Here is a 27284-nt window from a genome sequence, read left to right as displayed (position 1 = left end):
TGTATATCAATATCAAATCATTTCTGGGTAACAATTAAGTACCGTAATAGATTTCCACAAAAAAATTGGCTAAAATCGCTTTTTATCAAAAAACTATTTTTTCAATCAAGAATTTTGCTAGGACTGTCTGGGAGGAGTCTGAGTGGGGAGGGGAAAACTCAAAACTAGATGTTATTGGCAGAGAGGTTTGGAACTCTCTTTGTTTTTGGTCTATCAACAAATTTACCACATGGTGATGTCACCATGGAAAGCTGAAACTCCCATGCATGCAAACCTGATGATTAGGAGGTCCTGTGTATATTGTATGTTCAACCAGCGATTATCAGGAATTAACACTGATCACATTTTTTCACACTTTTAGAGTGTTAATTTCATCAGCCGTTGTATAATTTCAATATAAAACACAGGGGGAAAAAAAGCATTTTGACTGTAGTGGCCCTTTAAAAACGGTTTCTCTCAGCTGGGTAATGATGAATAGAGATACTGTAATGGTCCAAGACGGTAATACACCCATGTCTACTGTATATATGTTTGGTCTGATAGAGCCCTTTCCAGTGAATATAATCTACACTCAGTTTGAAATGTTTTGAGTGGCATATTAAATCAAACCAGACAAAATATTAGCCCTGTTTTTGGGGTTGCATTCCACTTCCTTGTTTAGATTTATGGCAAGATATGCAACTTGCATGTGTGATTTCTTCTGGTGTGGGACCCAAATGTGTTTTTGCCTGTGTTACTTGCACATATCTATCTGCTCTTTATTTTGACACTTATCAAACTCATTGTAAGCAGGAAAATCAGATTCCTCAGCCCTGTTAGTCATTACTCACTTAAGTTAAGTTGATCATTCCTATCTGCTTTTCAGTCATACTCTATATTTGTACTCAGTAGCACAATGGGAGGCCTTTGTGGCCTTGATTTAGCACAGAGCACTTATACGGGACAGGTTTTATTTAGCCAATGAGTCTTTCAGACAGAAAACCCCACTACATTATTACTGTTTAATGTCAATCATTCCAACATGTCTGGATGGTCTCATATTAAAAGGAAAGTTGACTTTAGATTACATGTTGCAAAGCAATTGTTATAAAATTCAACTTCAAAAGGAACTGTAGCTTATTGAATAGATTTCAAGTTACTGTAAAGTGAGTTGTGAAAACAGAGGTGTTAGCTATACAGTATATAGACTCAGAGTATGCATCACAATCTCCTGTCCCATAGACATTCAATGTAAGGAAACATGCATCATTTAACCTGCATAATGTCCCCTTTACAGCAATCAGTTCACACTATTTTATCACAGCCTGTATACACATGAAAAATGTTGGGGTATGTACAGTAGTTGCCATATTAGGTTCAGTAAACAAATCACTTATTTAGATTGTTGTACAGATTACATTTGTAAAGTATAGTTTGCTCAATGTAGGTTTAGGTCTTATAATGCAGTTAATTATGTAATATATTGATCAGATTTTATTTGTAGGCTTTTTCTAGGTTCATCTGTTTTGAACTAATCTGTTTTGGAAATGTTAATATCCTCTCATGCTGATGGTGGAAAATATACCCCTGGACGATTTGACTTGGTATAACTTCAACTTCAAAGTCACGTGCTACATCACTATCTCAGGCTTGTCAATATTCCAGTGCTTGACTAACACCACTCTCAGCCATACAGACACAATCCCTTGGGAGACTCTTGACTCCTCATGTCCTTCTTGCGTACAGGGTGGAAGCCACAGTACATGACCAGTAGATCAATGCCTTAAATGTCTATGTTTACTTTTTGGGATGTACTTCAAAAACAATAACTTTCTATTGTTCTATTCCTATGGTGTTTCACAACTCATATGTTTTAAAATCATAGTCTGTGTTGTCTAAATATGTTGTGTCTGGATTGTTTTGCATGAAAGGCTATTTAACTTATTAACAACATTCTGATAATGTCCTTTTAAATAAAATATTTCAGGATTTTAAATGTGTGCACTACAATTACTGTATAACTAAGAACATGTATAGAACATGTATAGCAAACTTAATGATGGTGTTGGAGTCGTGTTTGGCCACACAGTCTGGGTGATCAGGGAGTACAGGAGTGGACTAAGCACACACCCCTGAGGGGCCCCAGTGTTGAGGATCAGCGTGGCAGACATGTTGTTGCCTACCCTTACCACCTGGGGGCAGCCCGTTAGGAAGTCAAGGATCCAGTTGCAGAGGGAGGTGTTTAGTCCCAGGGTCCTTAACTTAGTGATGAGCTTTGTGATGAGCTTTGTGGGCACTATGGGGTTGAATGCTGAGCTGTAGTCAATGAACAGCATTCTCACATAGGTGTTCCTTTTGTCCAGGGGGGAAGGGCAATGTGGAGATTACGTCATCTGTGAATCTGTTGGGGAGGTATGCAAATTTAAGTGGGTCTAGGGTATCTTGGAGGATACAGGCATGAAAATAGCAGCCTATTCATATCAGAAATACTTCAAATCAAATATCATGGTTTTAAAAAATATATATATATTATCACGTTTTCATCCCATCCAGTACTGCATGTAAAATGTAGTGTACTTCGAGGATGTCTCACTGGCCTAATGCAAAAACCTGACAGGAATTATACTAAGTGCCCGCCAGATGGCATCAGTTCCCCAATCCATTTATATTCTATTAGCATTAGGTAGCTGCCAGTTTCTTTAAGAATTTCCATGTGTCTCTCAAAGGTGTTCGGCTCTTACATTTTAATATTTCAGAATGAACTGTGGTGGAACCGCAAAATAACTTTGATCTACCCTTTGATGCTATAGTTACAGGTGTGTGTGTGTGTGTGTGTGTGTGTGTGTGTGTGTGTGTGTGTGTGTGTGTGTGTGTGTGTGTGTGTGTGTGTGTGTGTGTGTGTGTGTGTGTGTGTGTGTGTGTGTGTGTGTGTGTGTGTGTGTGTGTGTGGAGCAAGCAAGAGAGAGAAGTGGGTAAAAGTGTATGTGTTGGGGGGATGCCTAAATTATTGATGGATTCCTGTTTTCACGAGAGCTCATAGGAGGGGCATCCAGCCCTCATCTGGTTTCCATAGCACCGCCCTCCGGAAGATAAGACAGTATTTTATGTAGGCTCCATGTAGACTTCATGCCTAATATAAAAACAAATATTGGGAAAGGTTGTAAAACTGAACATAACATGTCACCACGCATAGCCCTCACACTTTGTAAAGGTTATGATTTCCAAATGCAAACAAACCATCTAACCATCCTTTCTATTATTCCAGCCTGAACCACTCCCTAAAACAGTCGATTACAGTGTAACAACAATAGCTTTCTGGACAGTAGGCTATATTGAATATTACTCTGGTGATCAGTTATGTGGATGCGGCGTGCACTAAGCGCAGATAGTGTGCACGAGGCTGTCGCTGACCTTGGTGCTGAACAGCCAGAGGTTCTCGCGACGTCAGAAAAGCTGGCGCTCTCCACTGAGACGCGCAAACCCAGCTCTGTGGTTTATAGAAGCAACTCCACACACCGCTAGTTCCCGCTTTTACTGGTTGTTTCTTGTTTTAGATTATATGGTTTTCACCGTAGACGCTTCTAACGTTTTTCTCTTTCGTTCGCTTTAGGAATTATCTGTTGATTTTCATTGCGATGGCACGTGTACGTAAGGTGAACGATTAGTTTATATGGGGAATGGGGAATCAGAGCTCATCTGATTTCTCTCACATGTAGGCGTTTTTACAGCGAACGACGCATGATAGGCTACAGATCTTGTCTGCTTTTCTTATCAAATAATCAGATACATCGCTTGCTCCACGGGTTTGTTCGGTCACATTGCACCGTAACATGAAGCTTAAACAGTAGACCTTTTTTTAGAAAAACATCAAATTTGGATATGGAGTCCGTCAAGATGAGAGCCAAAGAGGGGATAAAGGAATTTGGGGCGAAGACCCTGGGACAGATGTACAAGTAGGTGTTGAAATTATGTTTAATATGCAGGCTAGCCCATGTTTAAACATAGGGCTGGTTATGATTTCTGTATTTTCAAGTGATATGCCTACAATATGGTGGTGTAATATGGTGGTGTAATGGGAGTAGACTACTGTACGTTCCTATCCTATGCCGAGAAGTGTGTTACTTTTATCTCAAACAACTTGCAGTCATGGTCACGCCTCTAATAGACGTAGTGGGAAAATTATGCATAACCTCGTGAAAGCGCAGGAAGGACCTTGATGCATGTGGAAAAAGTCAACAATACCTTAATGCATTAAACAGATAGCTGCGAAAAGCATTTGCCGTGAACTAGCCTACTATGTATGCGATTAAATACAGATCCACGGAGTGTTATCTTCGTTTGCAATTGGCTTGTGACCGGGTCCCTGTGATATTTAAAATATTTTACTGAAACCAACAACTACAGGAGGTTATATCTTTCATTATTTACGGGATGTGTATCGATTTATTGCTAGTAGCCTAAACGTCGAACTGATTTGTCTTGCTAAGTGGCAAGGGCTTCATGCATCAAAGCTGGGACCGAGAGACTGAAAAACAGCTTCTATCTCAAGGCCATCAGACTGCTCAACAGCAATCATTAACTCAGAGAGGCTGCTGCCTACATTGAGACACTTTAATAAATGGATCACTAGTCACTTTAAACAATGCCACTTTAATAATGTTTACATATCTTACATTACTCATATCACATGTATATACTGTATTTTATACCATCTATTGCACCTTGCCTATGCTGCTCGGCCATCGCTCATCCATATACTTACATGTACATATTCTCATTCACCCCTTTAGATTTGTGTGAATTATGTAGTTGTTGGGTAATTGTTAGATTACTTGTTAGATATTACTGCATTGTCGGAACTAGAAGCACAAGCATTTCGCTACACTCGCATTAACATCTGCTAACGATGTGTATGTGACAAATAACATTTGACATCTATTCTGATGCTTGTAGTTGCAGCCTAATGTCAATCAATGTATTGTTGAAGCCTCTAAATGAATCTATTTACTTTTGGTTTGGATTTTTTTCGATGTATTGTTGCTTCCTTCGATAGGCCTATTTGGATTCCAAGTCCCATTTTAAACATAGCTTGTATGAAATAACAGCTGCATGGTGTTGCGTTATTAATATGTATTTTTCGTTGGGCATAACGAAATGATCACATTAATCTAGTTCATGTGCAATAGTTTTGATATTCCAAATGTATATTCTAAACAGGAGTTCATAATTAGCTAAGATAAGATAAGATAAGAGTTCTTGTCATTTTTTCCTTATGGCGATTTTACATTTTCTTTTAGGTATAGGCCTAATACTGTAACTGTAGCCTATGCTTTATTTGGCCTTATTTTGGCAAACGAATTAATTGTGCATATGGCTAATAATGCATTTGAAACCGCAGGGTGAATGTTTTCCTGGAGAGATTAGCAACAGTCAAATCCGTGAATGCAAATGAGGGTGAAGGTGAGCGGTTGCTGCAATGCGGTGGGCGCATCTTCATTCGCTTCTTGCTGTACGATGTTTTTTGGGGGGTATTTGATGAAACTGAACCTGGTGCCGCTAACATACAGCGCTATTTTCTATCAATAGTTGTTAAATTACCTTGCTAAAGTAGACTTTTCGTTTAATGAAAAAAAAAAAAATCTGGATCATGTTAGTTATCATGTTCTGAATCATGTTGGTTATCATTCATCAAATAGCGCCCCCAGTCGTTAGGGCGATACACTATCCTCATAAAACAACGGATTGAATAGGCATAGATAATTAATGTACACCTAGATAACCTAAAATGGTGTTTCAGTACACTATCCGAAGAAGATGGTTTTAAAATATAAATGAGTCTCCTTCCTTATTTTCAATAACTTTTACATTTTAAATATTTTTATTGGACTTGATGCAGGCTATATTTGAAGGCTGCAGACTACAACATATAGAACTGTATAGGTCATTTCACTTAATTACAGGCCTGAAGTTTTGCTACACTAAAATGCATTTATTATTCACAACATTCAAATATCGAACATAGGTTAATCCGTTAATTTGAGGCTGATTTTCCGACGAAATTGGATGACTTTTTTATCTGGCTGTTTGAAGGGTGATGGAGAAGCGACAGGGAACTGGTGAAGTTATCGAACTAACAGAGGACGGCAGGCCCTCTGAGGCCCAGGAGAAGAAAGCACCCCTGTGCGACTGCACGTGTTTTGGGCTGCCCCGCCGATATATCATCGCCATCATGAGCGGTCTAGGCTTCTGCATCTCCTTCGGCATCCGATGCAATCTGGGCGTGGCCATCGTGGGAATGGTCAACAATAGCACGATTCACAAAGATGGGAAGATCATCATCACAGAGGTGTGTGTGGTGCACACTTTACTGACGTCAACATCGTGTCACCGCCCTCCTGCTCCCTAATTTGTCGTCCCTAAAAATAGTCCAGATGTTGGAGGTCTCCTAATCTTCTCACACTTGACCTGACCTTATATTGAAAATAAAAAATAAGCAAAGGCAGATACAGAACATTTGCCTTCGTGTATTGGTTTCATAGCTAGATTCATTTTGTTCCATGCTTTTTCAGTGCAGCCATTATAGGTATGCCACAACCATAAACTATTGCATTCCATAATAACACGGCATTTAGCATGTGTATCCTACACACCGTGTACCGTATATGATGGTAATGATTATAGCTCCCATTTCTGCTTCTCACTATATCCCTATTTCCTGTTATGATATGTGACCTTAGGCTTTTGTTAAGGTTATTATACGTCTTTATACGTTTTGTGAATTATTGTATTGAATTACAATGGAATTATATATGTGAAGAGGATTTATTACGATGTTCCATCGATTGTGTATTGTTTATTTTATTGTCTTTGTTTTTATTTCACTGGAAAGAAAGCAAAGTTCAACTGGGACCCAGAGACAGTCGGTATGATCCATGGTTCGTTTTTCTGGGGCTATATAGTGACGCAGATCCCGGGAGGGTACATATGCTCGAGACTGGCAGCTAACAGGTAGGCCTACATTCATTATTATTATTATTATTATTTATGATTTTTTTTTACATAAGTTCGTATTGCTTCTCACAGTCTCAAATTCGATCTATTCGTAATTATTCAATTGGTTACTAAAATGTATCACTATGAAATGAACGACCCTCAAGGAAAAAAAATGAAAATAGGTCCGATTTATTTTAGTCATCAAGAGATGTACCCAATATGTAAAATCCGAGCAACTGGGATGATGACGTAGATGTAGATTATTGAAGCCTGGATATATTATCGGTTTTCAACTTGTCATTATCACACCTTTTCCCGTCAGAATAAATTATGTGAGGAACGAATTTTTAAACAAAATCAACATTTTAATGGTCTGGAAATGTTGCAGACACAAAGGGATCCCACAGGGGTTTAATTGGACGTTTCACATCTTTATGACAATTAGATCTTTACTGTAAATGAGAGGGAGGATTTGCAGGCCAGTATTGCGACCCAAGGTTTAACAGACAGTAGGCAATAGTAACCATTGTGACTGCAATGGAGAAGGCCATTAATGGATAATTCATTTGGGAGGGAGCGATTCAGCCGCTGACGCTGGCAGGGCTATTGAGATTTGACGGTGTCGCTCCGGTCCACAGGGCTTTCTGCCACCTGTTAATGAGGTCCCCGGGGGGAGCCGTGTCTAACTTGCTGCATTCTGGGGCCATGGCGACCAGCCCGGTCCTCGTCGCCGAAGGCTTACTCACGCTCATATGCACGGTGCACACTAAACATGGCTTATAAATAAGGTTTAGGCCTAGCTTACATGAGGCATGAGCAGCATTTAAATATAGGATATTATAATAGGAAATTACTATATATTTTAGTGGGTCTTTGGTCCACTGTTCATAATAGTAGTGTCCATAATTGGTGATCGCAATTTATACCCTGAATATATATGAAGAAAGACAATCAATTTGGCATCATAATATGTTTTGTTGAGTAAATACAATATTATTTGTTGAGCGGGCTATTTAAACATATCCGATGTATTACATTTGTATAATGTAGTTTAATGTATAACATGTTTATTGTCTATATGTTTTCTTGATTGACATTGAGATGTAATTGATGCCAGAGAGTTGCCTCAATCCGATTAGAGTTGCCCCCCGCGTGCGGATGGGAGGGGCGTGGTCTCCGGGTGTTTACAAGACGTGACAAAAAAACACACAAAAAAACATGGTTCCGGTTATTCATTTGGGATTGCCTCCACTGGCTCAGCTGCGCTCAAACCAATGCCCTCTGCTGTCGGCACTCCCTGTCATCACGCTTTCATTTATTTCTCCAAATGAATTATTGCTATCTAACGTAAATCAAGAAGTTAATGGTGCACTAGCCAATGCATGACATGAAAAAAATCAAAGTCTTAAATATTTTAATGATGCAAGAAAATTATATATATATATATATATATATATATTTGGACGTAAGATTGGCCATTTGATTAGAAGAAGAACAGCAGGCCGAATATAGGCCTTATAACCATTAGAAAATGGGATAGAGAAATGTCATTGAATAGAACTAACTCCATTTCGATAGTAAGCCAGTAAATGAGTGTGGAATGTGATTTGTTAGATGGGTCCCTGCTAAATTTAGTCCGGATGGCTTTTTTAAAAATCTGAGATTAATAAATTAATTAAACATGAAGTCAATGAGAGGCCTAGGCCTAAACTAAACTAACTGTTTCCTGCTTTGAAGAATAAATTGGCCAAGACATAAATACAGCTTAAATAAATCACTAGGCCTACTGGACACATTGTTTATCAAAATGATGTATAAGGGCTACGACATACGATATATGCAAATGTGTATATTTCTGTTTCCTTTAGGGTTTTTGGTCTTGCCATTTTCCTTACCTCGACGCTCAATATGTTAATCCCCTCCGCGGCACGGACCCATTATGGACTGGTCATCTTTGTGAGAATATTGCAAGGGCTGGTGGAGGTAAGGAGTTCTTTAATTGAAAAGTCACATTTCTGGAGAGCTTTTTTCTTATTTGCAAATTGTAATTCAGATTGAGTACGCCTATCCTGTCAATAGCACAGTTTTTGAAAATAGCTAGTTTTCCTTTGTGGCAGTTCGATTATGTTTAGGCTACAGTATGTCAGAGGCAATGGAATAGAGGCAGTACAACAGCCAGAATGCACCCTGGGGAAGTGTGAGACTGTTGTATTGATCTGGGTATTTGTTGTGGGAGAGTCCCCTCTGTCTGTTCTAAAAAATATGTTCTGTGTTTTTCACACAAAAATTAACTGTAGTTGTACAGGCTCTGGTCTTGTCCCATCTTGATTACTGTCGGGTAATATGGTCAAGTGCAGCAAAGAAAGACCTAGTAAAGCTGCAGCTGGCTCAAAACAGAGCAGCACACCTTGCCCTTAACTGCACATGTCAGTCTTTCCTGGTTGACGGTTGATCAGAGATCAACTGATGATTAACAGATGAAAATTCCAGATTGTCTGCATAATCAAATATCATACAGCTCAGACACCCATACATCCCCCACAGGACATGCCACCAGGGGTCTCTTCACAGTCCCCAAGTCCAAACGAATTGACGGCAAAGCACAGTATTATACAGAGCCGTGATCGTATGGAACTCCCTTCCATCTCCAATTCTCAAGCAAACAGCAAAATTACCTTTAAAAAAATGACACACACACACACACACACACACACACACACACACACACACACACACACACACACACACACACACACACACACACACACACACACACACACACACACACACACACACACACACACACACACACACACACACACACACACACACACACACACACACACACACACACACACACACACACTATCACACTGAACACACACAATCTACACACACATTATTCTTTAGTTGTATTGTTATATATGTTTTTATTTTAAATTTGTGTGACTGTTCTTTTCTATCAGTGTGTTTTCCCACTGGGCACAGATGGAAATTTAACATCAATTCCTTGTTGGTTCAATGTTATTTCATTGAAATTAAGTGGAAACAAAGTTGATTCAACCAGTGTGTGCCCAGTGGGTTGTTACTTGTCATGTTTTGTGTTTTTGTGTGGGCCCCAGGAAGAATAGCTGCTGCTTCGGCAAAAGATAATAGGGATCCGAATGAACCAATAAACCTGCTGAAACATATCTGCTCTGCTCTCTGGTAGCAACACCACAGTTAGGAAAATGCTAGTCTAGCCAGAATCATATTCCCAAAGACAATGTGCTGATATATCAGCAGCTCATGAATCCACTGTCCAGTAGGCATATTGAAACATGAGATGTTGGCAGCGGCTGCCTTGTACAGTAAAACATGATGCCATGTTGATACTGAAGGGCAGGCTACATTCACAGTGTCATAATAAAACACATCCAGCTAAACAAATCAGATGTGGAAAAAGTACTCAAATGTCATACTTGAGTAAAAGTAAAGATACCTATTAAACGACTCAAGTAAAAGTGAATGTCACCCAGTAAAATGCTACTTGAGTAAAAGTATGTTTAGTGAGTCCACCAGATGTGAGACAGTAGGGATGACCAGGGACGTTCTCTTGATAAGTGTGTGAATTGGACCTTTTCCTACTGCTAAGCATTGGAGTAAAAAGTACATCATTTTCTTTATGAATGTAGGGAATTAAAAGTAAAAGTTGTCCAAAATATAAATAGTAAAGTAAGATTCCCCCCCCCAAAAACGTATGTAGTACTTTAAAGTATTTTTACTTAAGTACTTTACACCGATACACCATCCTGGCACCAGAGCCCAACATTGAGAATCATTTTGAACACCATAGATGGAATTTTAGACTAATACTTTATTGTCCATTATCTTGCAGAGAATGGAAATATGTATTTATTCTCACAAGCCTGACTCATTACTAACTACTTTCAATGCAATAATTCTCTTAAAATAATTGTCTATTGGCTGTGTTGGCTGTGAGTGATAGAAATAGGGTTCAAATGAATGTCTTGTGATAATGAATGGTGCAATTCAATAACAACAGCACATTTACGTGTTTGGCATTGATGGCTGAGGTGAGACTGGGCCAGTAGCTCCCACCTGGGCACACACTGGTTGAATCAATGTTGTTTCCACGTCATTTCAATGAAATGACATTGAACCAATGTGGAATAGACGTTGAATTGACGTCTGTGCCCAGTGGGTCCTTGATTTGAATGAGCCATCAGATGACAAAGGCTAATCTGGTTATGTCTTGTTTTTGTCTCTGTAAGGAAATGCTTCGGTGTTTTGGATATATTCAGTAAATAGAGCAATATTAATTCAGTTGTGAGTGGTACACATTCCATGAGCTTATAGGAGGACCTAAAAGTGATTAATATATAGTGATCTCAGATCAGTCCAGTGGATAGCTAGGATAAATCTCCTCCTAGCATGTCCATGCAGATTGCATTTTCAAATAGCACACTCTGTTCCAATTAGCAGCTAATGAACATTTAATGGCAGCAGCATTGTCAGTGTAATGAGAGGCTCATCAGTTAGCTCAGAGCACTGCGTCTCTTATTAATGTTAATCAAAAAGGCAATGAAGAGAGTATGTTGGTTTTTGTTTGTGATCATATTTGATTTACAACCATGGCAGCTCATATCTGGTAGTATCATCTTGTGTGATTGTCAGCTCAGTGCAGGCAAATCTATTATCAGTATGTCTTATGTTTACAATTTCTCCCATTATTCTGTGACAATCTGTTTGAAACCATCTATTTGAATAACACAGTTCCCTAGCTCAGCTAACCCGTTAAGGGCAATAGACTGTAACAAGGCTAGATTCAAGGCCTGCCCACTGGGCACACATTGGTTGAATCAACGTTGAATTGACGTCTGTGCCCAGTGGCTGGTTATTTCATGTTCATGAATGTTTCATTTTACCCAATGAAACCCATAGCTGGTGGTAACTAACAAAAGGCTTGCAAGTATAAGATATTACATGTTACCCCAGGAAAGGTAGCTTATCGGTTAGAGCGGTGGGCCAGTAACCGATTGGTCGCTGGTTCAAATACCCGAGCCGACAAGGTGTCAATGTGCCTTTGAGTCAGGCACTTAACCCTAATTTGCTCCAAGGGTCGTCGTACTACTGGATGACCCTGTAAAACTGTAACTATCAGGTATATGTGACAAATAAACCATACAGTAATAGTCAAAAGACACACCTGCTCGTTCAAGGATTTTTCTTTATTTGTACAATGTTCTACATTATAGAATAATAGTGAAAACATCAAAAGTATGAAATAACACATGGAATCATGTAGTAACCAAAAAAGTGTTCAACAAATCCAAATATATTTTAGATTCTTCAAAGTAGCCACCCTTTTCCTTGATGAGAGCTTTGCACCCTCTTGGCATTCTCTCAACCAGCTTCATGAGGTAGTCATCTGGAATGCATTTCAATTAACAGGTGTGCCTGTTAAAAGTGAATTTGTGGAATTTCCTTCTTTCCTTCCAATCAGTTGGGTTGTGACAAGGTAGGGGTGTTATACAGAAGATAGCCCTATTTGGTAAAATACCAACTCCATATTATGGCAAGAACAGCTCAAATAAGCAAAGAGAAATGACAGTCTATCATCACTAAGGAAGACTTAGAGTTACCTTTGCTGCAGATGATACGTTCATTAGAGTTACCAGCCTCAGAAATTGCAGCCCAAATAAATGCTTCACAGAGTTCAAGTAACAGACTTGCTTGGGCCAAGAAACACGAGCAATGGACATTAGACTGGTGGAGTCCAAATGTATGATTTTTGGTTCCAAATTCTGTGCTTTGTGAGACGCAGAGTAGGTGAACGGATGATCTCTGCATGTTTAGTTCCCACCATGAAGCATCGAGGAGGAAGTGTGATGTTGTGGGGGTGCTTTGCTGGTGACACTGTGATTTATTTAGAATTCCAGGCACACTTCACCAGCATGGCTACCACAGAGTGAAGGAAAAGCAGCCAACAAGTGCTCAGCATATGTGAAGAAGAATGTGCCAAGCTGTCATCAAAGCAAAGGGTGGCTACATTGAAGAATCTCAAATATAAAATATATTTTGATTTGTTTAACACTTTTTTTTTTCGCATACGTGTTATTACATAGTTTTGATGTCTTCACTACTATTCTACAATGTAGAAAATAGGAAAAATAAAGAAAAACCTTTGAATGAGTAGGTGTGTACAAACATTTGACTGGTACTGTATATTTAAAACAATGTATTAGATTTTTTAACCCATTGTGTGTGGTAACTATAAAAAAGTCTATACTTAGCTTTACCCCAGGATATCAATTATTAAGGGTGGTAACTATAGAAACAAGGTAGCTTTATTCACGTCAGGGGAATTTAGAGGAACAAGGTTGCTATATTCACATCATGGGAACTTAGTGAAAAGTGTCAGCCTATTTGCAACGCACCTCCTTGTTATTGTATTTCCATTGTTGTGTGTTTCACCTGCATTCAGTAGTCTATGAATCACATGATTATGAAGGTATAAATGTATGAAAGCGTGTAGACTTATTTACAATGTATGTAGTTCTGTCTTGTGATGTACTTGTGTACATGTATTAAGTCATGTTTTATGTTTTGTGTGGACTCCAGGAAGAGTAGCTGCTGCTTTAGCAGTAGCTAATGGGGATCCTAATAAAATGCTAAATACTAAATGTTAAGCAGTGTTGCTAGAATCCATTGCTATTGCATAAGGAGCAGGATGATCAGAATTTTCTGGCCATCTTATTCATTATAACTAAAGAATAATAGCAGCAGTATGATTTATTTTAAACCAGTTACCTACTCTTAGTTGCTCATGGTTCTGTGGTGTGTGTGACCTACCCAGGGAGTGACCTACCCAGCCTGCCATGGGATCTGGAGTAAGTGGGCTCCCCCTCTGGAGAGGAGTCGCCTGGCCACCACCTCCTTCTGTGGTAAATACTCTTTTCAATAGTATCTTATCTGTCACACTATGGTAGTGAAGCAAGAGGGACAGTAGTTGTACTTCCTTTGTCTATTTAGATGTCCTTTTTCTTCTCTTCCCCCTCTCTACCATTTCCTCTTACAGGTTCCTATGCTGGTGCTGTCATTGCCATGCCTCTAGCAGGGATCCTGGTGCAGTACTCAGGCTGGTCCTCTGTGTTCTATCTCTATGGTAAGATATAGTTCCATGGCGATGTTATAGCTTCCAAATGTAAAAGCATGAGCTGATGCACACCCATCCTGAAAAGTCACTGCGTGCCGAAATGTTGGTTAGGTTAACCCACTCAATTGTTGGGAGCATATATAGAGTTTCCACTTTCTTTTTATCTTTTTATATAGCTTCCAAATTTGTTTTTTTTTTAAACATTTTTTTTAATCATCATCACATTCTAACCAACAACCTATTTGAAAATATTGAAAATATGTTGAGTAGAGTACATCCTCTTCAGGACATTTTAAAGCTGGTTGCTGATGCTTTCAGACCTCCAGTCTATTGATTTATTCCCAATATTTTGGTGTGTCTGTTCTCCAATCATTTTCCATCTCACCCTGGACTAGATGAATTTGGCCTTTCTGTCTGAGGGTTTAGTCTATAGGGGATTTCTAAAAGATCCGGCTGCCTTTTAAGAATGTAATGTTATTGTACAGGCCGATCTGAGTTCACATACAACAATGACACAATTAAAACACATTTACAATAGGGTTTCTGTAGCTTTGCTGCATGGTTGCATAATGACTAGAAGATATACATAATCCACCAACCATATTTTATTTATCCTGTGTAATAATCCCAATATCATTGTGCAGGGTGCTTTGGGATCTTCTGGTATATGTTCTGGATCCTTGTGTCGTATGAAAGTCCTGCTGTGCACCCTACCATCACCCAGGAGGAACGAGTCTACATAGAGGAGAGCATCGGGGAGAGTGCCAAGCTCATGGGCCCTGCTGAGGTGAGGGACAGGGCTTGAGGTTGGTTGAATAAAAGTTGTTTGAAGGGTTTCAAACAACTTTCACTCAACTAACCTCATGCCCTGCTTCTCTGTTTCAGTGAAATAATCCAAATCTGTGTGAAAGTTTGACAAAGTTTTTTAGTAGGCCATTACGTTTTCTGAGTGATATTAGGCCAGAGTTCTCAAAGTCTTCAAAGACCACTTCTCCTCAAATCGATTCCTATGATATTAAATTGGGAGATGATGTTATGCCCCACTTCCTACTCAGGCTTGTTTTGATCTCTGCTCCCCTGAGGCCTCATGCATAAACTGTGAGTATGTCCAGAATATACCACAAATTGTGCATGCGCCAAAAAAGTTGACATTTATACAAATATAACTTGAGACAATGTGCTAACCTATCCGGAAACTTTAGACCGTGCGGAAGCACATCTCACATCTCTGAAAATCTATGTGTTTCATTTTATTCTAACATATAGACATAGGAATCTTTTCCTATTTATTTTATTTTCATAACCATTGCAGAATAAATTCCTCACCTTTTCTTTCCATGACAGGTTCATATTCTTGAAGTAGCCATACAACAAATTACAATGCACAGCTCTCATTTAAGTGGACCTTGTAGCCTAGTAAATAGATAGACTATATACAGTTGGAGTCGGAAGTTTACATACACCCTAGCCAAATACATTTACATTCACAAAATTAGAATTTGGTAGCATTGCCTTTAAATTGGGTCCAACATTTCAAGTAGCATTCCACAAGCTTCCCACAATAAGTTGGGTGAATTTTGGCCCATTCCTCCTGACAGAGCTGGTGGAACTGAGTCAGGTTTGTAGGCCTCCATGCTCGCACACACTTGTTTTTAGTTCTGCCTACAAATTTTCTGTGGGATTGAGGTCAGGGCTTTGTGATGGCCACTCCAATACCTTGACTTTGTTGTCCTTAAGCCATCTTGCCACAACTTTGGAAGTATGCTTGGGGTCATTGTCCATTTGGAAGAACCATTTGCATCCAAGCTTTTAACTTCCTGACTGATGTCTTGAGCTATTGCTTCAATATATCCACATAATTTTCCTTCGTAATGACGCCATCTATTTTGTGAAGTGCACCAGTCCCTCCTGCAGCAAAGCACCCCCACAACATGATGCTGCCACCCCCGTGCTTCACGGTTGGGATAGTGTTCTTTGCCTTGCAAGCATCCTCCTTTTTCCTCCAAATATAACGATGGTCATTATTGCCAAACAGTTCTATTTTTGTTTCATCAGGCCAGAGGACATTTCTCCAAAAAGTACAATCTTTGTCCCCGTGTGCAGTTGCAAACCGTAGTCTGGCTTTTTATGGCGGTTTTGGAGCAGTGGCTTCTTCCTTCCTGAGCGGCCTTTCAGGTTATGTCAATATTAGGACTCGTTTTACTGTGGATATAGATACATTTGTAGCTGTTTCCTCCAGCATCTTCAAAAGGTCCTTTTCTGTTGTTCTGGGATTGATTTGCACTTTTCGCACCAAAGTACATTCATCTCTAGGAGACAGAACGCGTCTCCTCCCTGAGCGGTATGATGGCTGCGTGGTCCCACGGTGTTTATACCTGCGTACTATTGTTTGTACAGATGAACGTGGTACCTTCAGGCATTTGGAAATTGCTCCGAAGGATGAACCAGACTTGTGGAGATCTACAATTTTGATTCTGTGATCTTGGCTGATTTCTTTTGATTTTCCCATGATGTCAAGCAAAGAGGCACTGAGTTTGAAGGTAGGCTTTAAAATACATACACAGGTACACCTCCAATTGACTCAAATTATGTCAATTAGCCTATCAGAAGCATCTAAAGCCATGACATAATTTTCTGGAATTTTCCAAGCTGCTTAAAGGCACAGTCAACTTAGTGTATGTAAACTTCTGACCCACTGGAATTGTGATACAGGGAATTATAAGTGAAATAATCTGTCTGTAAACAATTGTTGGAAAATGACTTGTGTCATGCACAAAGTAGTTGTCCTAACCGACTTGCCAAAACTATAGTTTATTAACAAGAAATTTGTGGAGTGGTTGAAAAACAAGTTTTAATGACTCCAACCTAAGTGTATGTCAACATCCGACTTCAACTGTATATTTCAAGTTATGCAATCCGATAAGCAGCACGGTTTATAGTATATAGTAGAATTTAACAGGTAAACAGTTGATCTTTTACATTGAAGTAGGCCTATGTTGGCGACTGTAATACACAACATAGTCTCAGGGCAATCTGTGACACTCTGACACTCTTATTTAGTATGGTATGTTACGTTACGTTAGCCTCCTGTGACCCAGAAACATTTGTTTGGGGTCTAAAAATATGGTTATTTATATTTTATTGTATGTGCAAAATTGTCCTCTGTACCATTCATTAGAATGTAAATATTACAAAATTGACATTACAGTCAATGGGTAAAGTAGATGAAAAACATAGTTGCAGCATGTGGGTGTCCACTATAGAGCACATTTTTTTAAAAGCTCTTGTTTAGCTCTTATCTAAATGTGAACAAAATATTACAAGTCCTGACAACTCACTTAACTATTCCTGAGAAATCCACTTACTAGAAACAATTTGAATATCAAACTCATAAAAATTATCATTTATAATTACTCACACTTCTTTTCAAATTACCATAAAGTATGTACATTTTGAAAGGCATCCATTTTTTTAAAGAACCAGGAAGGTAAAGTTGTCAAGGTCACACCCCCACATGTGATATCATTGAAAAGCCCCTTAATGTCCTCTCAAAGGGACAACAGGTCTTAATACAGTGGCATGTATGGCCTTAGAGATACGGACCAAGAACTGATGAATTATTGCTGGGTCTCAGGGGGTTAGGTACATTATGAATGGAATAGCGCTCGTACAATATTCTATGAATTAGAGGATTTATAGTATCATACATCTTACCCAGTCATACAATAGTATACGAATTGGATTTCATTTATCATACATCTTGAATGAGGTATAGTATTGTACGTCTTGATCTGAGATCAGGTTGCTTGCACCATAATAACAAAGGAGAATTATGGAGAGAATTTATGTTGGCGGTTAGGGTAACTAACGACAAAATGTTAGGAGAACTAAAACAACAAAGTTTACGTGAATTTATGTAGCTGGTTAGATGAATTTGGTTAAGTTTAGAATAAGGGTTAAGAGAAGGGTTTATTTTCATAGTCGTCCAGTTTTGCATCTGACTAGGATGTTTGGTGCAGTATTTTTTCGCATGAATACGAGTTGTCTCTCGATGAATGATAACAGGCACTTCGGCTTCCAATTTTGGCTTGCCTGGAGAAAATGTTTTGTGTGCCTGAACAGCCGAAAAAACCCTTGCCAGTCCACAATGAAGAAAAAAGTCACAAAATGTCATCAAAATATATGCACAAACTGTTCCGAACTGTTTTGGCCCACCAATCCTCACCGACCAACCTCCCTATGTCCAAAGTAACTAGACCATTAGTAGGTATGATACAGTACGTCTTGGAGATGCTCAGAAATAAGTAAAGTAGATTCCATATGGCTCTAAGGCCAGGTTGATGTACTGCAATGGATGTTTTTTTCAGCCGAGACAATGTTTCAGAATTTGCGGGCAGACCATCGTAACCAGGATGGGGGAAAAGTCCATGCAAAACATTGTTGAATTCAAACGTTCTGCTGACAGGTGTTGGTGTTTCATACTGGAGAGGGAATGCAAAACAACGACGCTGGACAGAGTGGAATCAGGTGTATCAAAAAGGCAGTTTATTGGTCAACGTTATCCTGTCCTGACGTTTATCGTGCACGGACCTAAGGAATGTGACTCCTGTGAGGAGTCAGAATAATTAGGCTGCTCAGCCAGAGTTTACAGCAGAATGTATACACAGAATAATGTAGGTGGAGTCTCGTCGTGTTGGTCTTCTGACTGGTCCTGAAGAGTTGGAGGCTGGCCTTGCTCTAGCCAGAGCGGCCCCATTGGTGCACAGCAAAGTCCTTTGCTCTTGGCACCCGACCAGTAGGGGGGTTAGAGTGTGTGTGTACAGTGCTCATGAAATGTATGTGTGTCAAGGAAACATGGATATTGGTAATGTCTGCTTTAGGCCCAGGTGTTTCCTGTCTTTGCAGGAGTGCATGCAAGGGTCAATGTCAGTGAGATCGCTTGGCACTTCTAAGCTCGTTATTGTTGCAGGCTGCTCTTTGTAGTTTACAGGGGAGTATATTTGCGTGATGGCAGCTGTGTGTCCTTCGGATAATCATGTTATTGCACACAGGCTCTAGACTTGACTGTAACCAGAGCTTTGGTCTGCTAGTAACGCTTCATATTAGATTATTTATATAACACAGGTCAACAACATTTCCATTGTTTTCTCTTTCAGAAACGGACAGTTCTTTTGTCAGCTACAGCATAAATTGCTGCTAAATATTAAAAGATTCTGCCAACACAGTAAATAGACCGGTAGCTTATGTAAAATATTTGACAGTATGGGTAGCTACAGTATTGCTGTGTGATAGGAGTTTAACATCATAGCCTATTTCAACTCAGAGCCTATAGGAAGGCAGGACATAGAAACCCAATGATATAATGATAAACTAAATATTGAACAACAATTCGTATTTTGCCTAGAAGTGTGATGGTTGTAGCATTTAGCCTACTTTTAAATGGTTTAAAATATACAATAAATCTATCAGAATGTGCGGACAGGCGCTCTCTATAGGCTGCATGTATGTGTTTCTCTCTTTCTCACCGCAGCTAGCCTTTTACCGGTAACTCATGTATATTCCTCCCTTTTGCTCCATTGTAGAAATTTAAGACCCCCTGGAAAAAGTTCTTCACCTCCATGCCTGTCTATGCAATCATCGTGGCCAACTTCTGCAGAAGCTGGACCTTCTACCTACTGCTTATCAGTCAGCCGGCCTACTTTGAGGAGGTGTTTGGGTTTGAGATAAGCAAGGTGAGACCAGTGGAGCATTGCCAGGATAGGGCACCAGCCTAGCCAAACAGTGTTGCTGGGGTATGGTATTCGAGGCCTAGGTGAGGGATGTGTGAAAATGTTGTGCTTGGCTCTAACTGACGTTAAATACCTTTTAATACCTCTATGTGGATGTTGATTGCAACTGTTCTTGTCCTCAGGTTGGCATGGTGTCTGCCCTGCCCCACTTGGTGATGACAATCATTGTGCCCATTGGAGGGCAGTTGGCTGACTACCTACGCAGCAGGAACATCCTATCCACCACTACAGTCAGGAAGATCATGAACTGTGGAGGTGAGAGAGCCCCTTCAGCACAATATGTACAATTATATCAAATGTGTTTGATAGAATAGTAATGCTTTTACACTATCTGTATGAACGTGGTACAATGACTTTTGGGACTGTAATTCAATTGCAACTGTGATGGCCCATAGCCCCTGGGTTACTGTAGCATGTGTGTGACTGTCTGTCTCTGCAGGGTTTGGCATGGAGGCTACGCTGCTGCTGGTAGTGGGATTTTCCCACACCAAAGGGGTGGCTATTTCCTTCCTGGTCCTTGCTGTGGGCTTCAGTGGATTTGCCATATCAGGTCAGTAGGTGGAGGTTAAACACATGGCATCAGAGAGTCTGCCAGTATAGATCACAGCTGCCTGTAGGATACTCCTCCCTTACTCCTTGTAGATGTGACCGATGTGAAATGGCTAGCTAGATAGCGGTGGAGCGCGTTAATAGCGTTTCGATCGGTGACGTCACTCGCGTTGAGACCTTGAAGTAGTGGTTCCCCTTGCTCTGCACGTGCCGTGGCTTTTGTGGCACGATGGGTAACGACGCTTCGTGAGTGACCGTGGTTGATGTGTGCAGAGGGTCTCTGGTTCGAGCCCAGGTTGGGGCGAGGAGAGGGACGGAAGCAATACGGTTACATAGACAGAGAACAAATCTACCATCTACACCGTAGATTCTGTCTAGAATGGCCACTATTTATTGCATGAATCTTGCCATGGAGGCAGAACTGAGTGATTTCCTCTAGATGGGCACATGAAAAATCGAAATTGGCTATATTATAAAATTCAAGAAAACACAACATAGCTTTTTGGTCTTAATTTAAGGTTAGGCATTAGGGTTAGCAGTGTGGTTAGGATTAGATTTTAAATCATATTTTATGACTTTGTGGCCTTGCCAGCTAGTGACCAATCTGCAGAGCTGCCTCCAGAACAAGATTCATGATGAAAACTCCAACTTGCCTATTTGTCGTTCAACAGCCACCGATGTGGTCTAAAAAGGACTTGCAATCAGCAATATCCAGCTACAAAGGGAACAGGGTCGATTTCTCACATTTCTCAAACATCTATTCCAGCTGATGCTTGCGGCTGCAAGGCAGACCTTGGTTTTACTACTACTCATTTTTCTTGGGCTTTCTCCTGGAGTATTTAATAATTCAGCACAAGTCCCAGAGGAGCTGCCATACAGGCTGGCTGTGTGCAGCTACAGAGGACACTCCGTGTGGGGGAGGAGATTCACTGGCCAGCTACTCCCTTTGCAACAAGATGGCTGCATGGAGCTTTGATTTTCATCGCAATTTCATTTCCATTACATTTATATTATGTTTGGGGTATTTCAGTAGTTTTGATATTTCAGTAGTATTTCAGTAGTTTTTATTACCTACCAAGAATGAGCAAAAGCTCTAGTAGAGACCGTAAGGGCTAGATCCTATCAGATCTGCGCTAGCCAACACCCACATAGCGGTTGTTTGGACGGTGTCTGAGGTGGAACTGCGTTAGAGCTATCAAATCCATAAGTGGCTCCTTGCGTCAGTTCATCGCGGACACTGCCATTGGATGCAAAATACGAAACCAACCGACTTCATAATCCAACTTCATAATTAGAAGTTCATGCAGCCATATTTGTCAGTTCAAACCGCAGTTACACATCCAACAACAGTCGCTATGCGGATGTCGGCCAACGCGGTCTGATACGATCTGATTGAAACGAGGTCTAAGTTAGAGTGAAATCAGATAAACCACAAGAACTATAACCACTTGTTTTTATTTAATCAAGTGCTAATCAATTGTTGTCTTAGAGATCTGTCTTATAGAGAGTAACTTCACACTGAAAACCTTGTATTTCATTCTGAACGTTCTTTCCACCAGGATTCAACGTCAATCACTTAGACATTGCTCCACGCTATGCCAGTATCCTTATGGGCATATCCAATGGTGTGGGCACCCTGTCTGGCATGGTATGCCCATTGATCGTAGGTGCCATGACCAAAAACAAGGTAAGACATTCTGTTACCCTTGGAAAGTCCATAAAACATTATGGTTAAACGTAGATTCATTATCGGATAGAACTACAATTCTCTGTGACTTTGTACAAGACACTTTATATTCCATCTGTCCACATGAAGACTCGAGAAGAGTGGCAGTGGGTGTTCCTCATCGCTGCTCTGGTTCACTACGGGGGAGTCATCTTCTATGGCATCTTCGCCTCTGGAGAGAAGCAGCCGTGGGCCGACCCAGAGCTGACCAGCGATGAGAAGTGTGGCTTCATCGATGAGGATGAGCTGGCAGAGGAGACGGGCGACATCACCCAGAGTTACGGTGCCCTGGGCGGCGGTCCGGCCAAAACGTACGGTGCCACTACGCAGAACGGGGGCTGGGCTGACAGCTGGGATAAGAAGGAGGAGTTTGTCCAGGAAGAGGCAGAGGGAGGGCCGTATGGCTACAGGCAGGACCAGGACTACTCTTAGAGACAGCAGACACAATGACCATCAAAACGGTAGACTTATTTTGTATTGTTTACCAGTTTAGACGAAACGAGTCAAAAACCAAACAAAAAAGATAACAATCCATTGTTGTATGTTTGCACAAATTCAAATCATAATTTCAAAAGATAAAATTTGTTCAAAAGATGATTTTATTGTACAAATAAAATACAAAATATAGAGATGTAGCACATCAAATTGACAGATCTATTTGTAAATGTAATATGCATATAAATTATAGATATATTTATTTGGAGTGCAATTGTGTGTAAGTGTGAACCATTTCCACCTCATCAATCTGAGCTTCTTCATTCTGGAGAAGCCTGTTATGTACGATCAGACAAGATTTAACTGGCTTCCTGGATCATCATGCCTAACTGGTTCCTATTACAACTCCTCATGAGCCAGCCATTGCAGTGTAAAAGAAACATGTCACTGTAAAAAGGGGACTTAACCAGGAATGAGACTGTATGTCTTAGGTTGTACAGTATCTCTTCTGAATGCACTGAAAGTAGTGTCCTTTCAATGCATAATATAATTTTCTTTTTTTATTATGTGTTTGTATAACTGTCTTTAACACAGAGGCATAAGGATACAATAATGTTTTGAAGAACAACATTACACTTTCGCTAGTTGATGTAAAAGTCTTAAGATGCATGAAAGAAAATAATGACGAAGCGTTGCTCACGTGTTTACAGTGCCGTTTTGAGAGCTTGGGACTATATGGTTCTATCTGCATTTTTTACAAAATGGAGTTAGTGACATAGCCTTGTTCTGTTCAATGTTCTCTACTTATATACCCCAATTCAAGTTGTTAAGTTCAAAAGAATGCAAGATAAAAATAGCGGACAACATTCAAACCAATGAGGGTTCGGAACTTTCATGCCAATTATCTGTAATGAACACGACAGAGAGCTGGTTTCAAGCGCAGGGCGCAGCAGGTGTTTATTGCAAAGGACCACAGTAGGAGGCAGGTAGCTGGGTCCAGGGGCAGGCAGAAGGTTATACACAGGGGGTCCAACAAGGCAACAGTACAGGCAGGGAAAAGGCTAGTAACGTTGTCTGGGAGATCAGGCAAAAGGTTGATAACAGGAAATCCGATAGGCTAAAGTACAGACAGGGAATAGGCAAAAGGCATCGTTAGTGAGGCAGGCAAAAACTATCATATATGGGAGGATTACATTATAGGAAAACCAGCGCTCCCAATAGAAGTGTGTCACAAAACAAACAATACCTCACAATGATGGGGTGCAAAGAACTGAACTAAATAGTGTGAGATAACGACATACAGGTGTGTGAACAGGTGATCAGAATTCAGGTGATTGGGATCTGGAGAGTGAGGGGGATCTATGTGTTTGAGAGTGTGAGTTGGAAGCAGACATTACATTATCTAAGAATCATCTTTTTGCAGATAGAACCTTATAGTCCCAAGCTCTCGATGTCATGCCTATAACAATGTTACATCTATAAATGTTTATGATTGGAGGTTACAAACATTCGTAACTCGGTTATGTAATTCTTATGATCATTATGTCCGTTTTATTGTCTGGTCTATTCAAGTCATTTCAATGAGATTTGTTGTTGTTTAAAGGTAGATGTTTGTCTGAGGTGACTAAAGAAATATAACATGGACAATATAAAGAAATGCTGCCCGGCACTATCAAGGGCCTGTGCAATGCAGAGAAAGACCAGCCAGCCGATCCAGAAGTAGCCAATCAGTATATCTACTGTACAGACAGTCCGTCAGCAGGAGATATGTTTTGCTAATGAAAATGAAACATTTTTAGACTGGGATAGTGATCCAGATAGACAATGTTGTTAAAGAAAACTATACCTTGCAGTCCAGGAGGACAATTAGGCAAGTTGGTGATTGAGATTCATATTATGTCTACTTGTAAAAACATTAGAGCATTACAGAATTTTAAAAAACATGACAGTATAGCTGCCTATGTAATGTATGTCACATTGAACGTTTACCATTCCTTAAAGAGTAGGTAGACAATCAAAAGAGCAGCAAGACATGATTTAGCCAGTGTGTATAGTGTGGGAATGACCAGTGTAGAGATACTGGGTTCCAGTCAATGATTTATATATACACTCGATGACTGACAGCGGCCTTGTTTAGAAGCCACCGTGCCTCCATCTTGGCACTCCCCAACATTGTAAATAAATATTTTGGAAGCTATAGAAATTAATTTATTATTGTCTACATTTGTTTTTGCCACGTTTATTCTATAACAGAACATTTAATGAGTAATTTTTAATTATATTATGTGAGCTAAACATTTAAAAATATATATATATATATTAAAACATTTTCCTTAAAAGTATAATGTTTTGAAAGTTCTAACGTTACTGTCTCCAATACAACAACAAAAAATACTTAAATACATTACATTTTGGCCTATAAACATTTAATTAAAATACTGTAGAAATCCATTCATTCCAATGGAGGATTGCTCCTACTGGAGAGTGCCAATATGGCTGACCGATGGCTTCAAAGCCTCTCATTGGCCAATACATAGCATCAGCAATCCAGGGTTTATATACACCATTGGTTTCAGTAGCGTGTCAGGGACCTAAACCTGCTTTTCACTGTCTGTCTGTGGAGACCTAAAGTCAGCACTTCACAATGTATTTATGGAAATGTATTTATGCATGGAACAAAGCCGTAGACTAAATGTTTTAACTTTTTATTTCTTTCACAAAATGTATTTTGTCTCTCAAACTGTTACTAATGTGTCAATTTCTTTGCACAATTAACCAAAGGTAACGTGTCAAGCTGGGTTTGAACAGGAGGGCTATATACTAAAGGAATTGCTGGACATTGCAGTGAAGGCCTCTGTAGGCCTCTCCAGGTGGCGCTAACCATACTCAGTGTACAAAGCAATAAATCCATGGTAACAGTTGTTGTCAACCATTGAAAAATGTAAAACACTAGCATATGTAACTAGAGCGTTTCTTTTACGTTTCAAGCTGTGTTTTTTTGTGATATCAAATATAGAAAAGAACAAACACAAGTACTTGTAAAAATATAAAACCTATGTAGTTAGAGTCCTCCACACAGCTCTTTGACATGCTGATAATGCAGGGAGTTTGTGAGGGGACTGCTCACCAGAAGAGAATGATACCCTGGGCCAGTCCTGTGACATGGATGATGTCCTTCTCCATATCTCTATGGTTCCACTCCTGTTGGTGTCTGCGCATCCGTTGTTCTGTACAGTTTCCAGTGGTCGTTTTGGAGGGTGTGCTATTGTTCAGTTTTGTCTCTCTCTCTAAACCCTGTTGGTTTGATTGATGTGTGTTCTGTCAGTGGCTGGACCCCTATTGCCCCCTTAACCATCTGTCTCTAACCACCTAAACCCCTTTCATTGTTGCAATATTCAATGACGTGAAGATTGTCTGTAAAGGTGATCTAACATGTACAGAAATGGTAGATGTATAACATGAAGTAACGCTACCTTCTTCCTGTTTTGTGCCTCTGAGTGAAGTTACAGTGTGATTCTGTGGCTTATTTTGCTGTGGCCGTGTCAATGGAGAGATTTGTTGATGTCAAAATGAAATGCTCTATATATCCATTTTATAAAAAATGAATGAACAAAACATAACTTGTGTCTGTATTTGTGTGAACACATCCACAATCGTACAGCTCAGTCAGTGAAGTCTGTACAGGCTGATGAAGAAGCCTGGCTTTAAGTCCAACTGTGGTATTTAGGATTCCAAGGGGAAAAGTGGCAAATGTGTCTGACCACTAACATTGGTACAATGGTCCTTCAGAGTTACATGCTTGCTCCAGAGCACCGTTTCTCCTTGAGAATTTGCTTTATGGTATACCTTGCATGATGTCTGCGCACGACCAGAGTCCGTCTTGCACTAAGCTTACAGGATATGGTGACCCTTCTCCACTAAAGGACCCTTCCTCCCTCTCTATTCTCCTTCTTTGACTTGTAGTGAAATCAATGGACCAGTCCCTCGTGCTCAGCCGAACCTATTGACTGTTCTAACCTCTTAATGGAGATGGGAGGGAGGAGCAGCACTTATAGGGCTATTTGGAAGAACTGCTCGATTCAGAGTGACCCTTGGGACTGAAGCCCCTCATGGTGGGAGACCCACAACACTCTTTATGAAACAGGCCCAGGAAATATTTACTCATATTCACGACATTCAGCACTAAACTGGTACACAGAGTTTATATATTTTTTACAGATTGTTAAATCGATAGATTGAGTGATTGTTAAAAGGTTGCTGTGAAGACCAGCATGATTGCTAAGAGTGGTTGCTTAGAAGGCACAGATGAATTGTTAAGGGCTTCTCTTCTTGCATTCACTGCCAATTGATACCAACAGTCAGTAAAAAGATGACCTTCAATTCAAATACATTTTGACAGAAACTGAAAGGTTGCAGTCTCTGTTAGACTTCCCTGTGTCTCAGCATGTGTCTGTACATTAACAGAGAATCCTGTCCCCCTGTCATGCCAATTGAATTAGCTACCTTCTACTTGACAACTAATTTACAACTGAAGAGATGAATAACTCCCAATTCAACTTCATTAACTGTGATTAATTCATTACGTGTCCATTCCCCTAAACCCTACAAAGGTAAAGCTACGTATGTGTTAGCATTCTGCTATTGTCCTGGCTTT

The 27284-nt window shown here is 40.0% G+C and overlaps 1 protein-coding gene across 1 annotated transcript; it reads left to right on the top strand.

The window, feature by feature from the left end:
- The first annotated feature begins 3422 nt into the window (after window positions 1-3422).
- Window positions 3423-23675, top strand: LOC124035639 (vesicular glutamate transporter 2.1). The gene is made up of 12 exons (XM_046349192.1): window positions 3423-3932; window positions 6070-6325; window positions 6869-6987; window positions 8841-8955; window positions 13832-13919; window positions 14054-14140; window positions 14776-14918; window positions 19714-19863; window positions 20043-20175; window positions 20360-20470; window positions 22029-22156; window positions 22286-23675. The coding sequence occupies exons 1-12, from the start codon at window positions 3859-3861 to the stop codon at window positions 22625-22627; spliced, it is 1746 nt and encodes a 581-aa protein (XP_046205148.1). The 5' UTR covers window positions 3423-3858; the 3' UTR covers window positions 22628-23675.
- Window positions 23676-27284: the final 3609 nt, after the last annotated feature.

Source organism: Oncorhynchus gorbuscha, linkage group LG05 (genome assembly GCF_021184085.1).
Source record: "Oncorhynchus gorbuscha isolate QuinsamMale2020 ecotype Even-year linkage group LG05, OgorEven_v1.0, whole genome shotgun sequence".
Lineage (NCBI taxonomy): Eukaryota > Metazoa > Chordata > Actinopteri > Salmoniformes > Salmonidae > Oncorhynchus > Oncorhynchus gorbuscha.
This window is presented reverse-complemented; position numbering and strand designations above follow the sequence as displayed.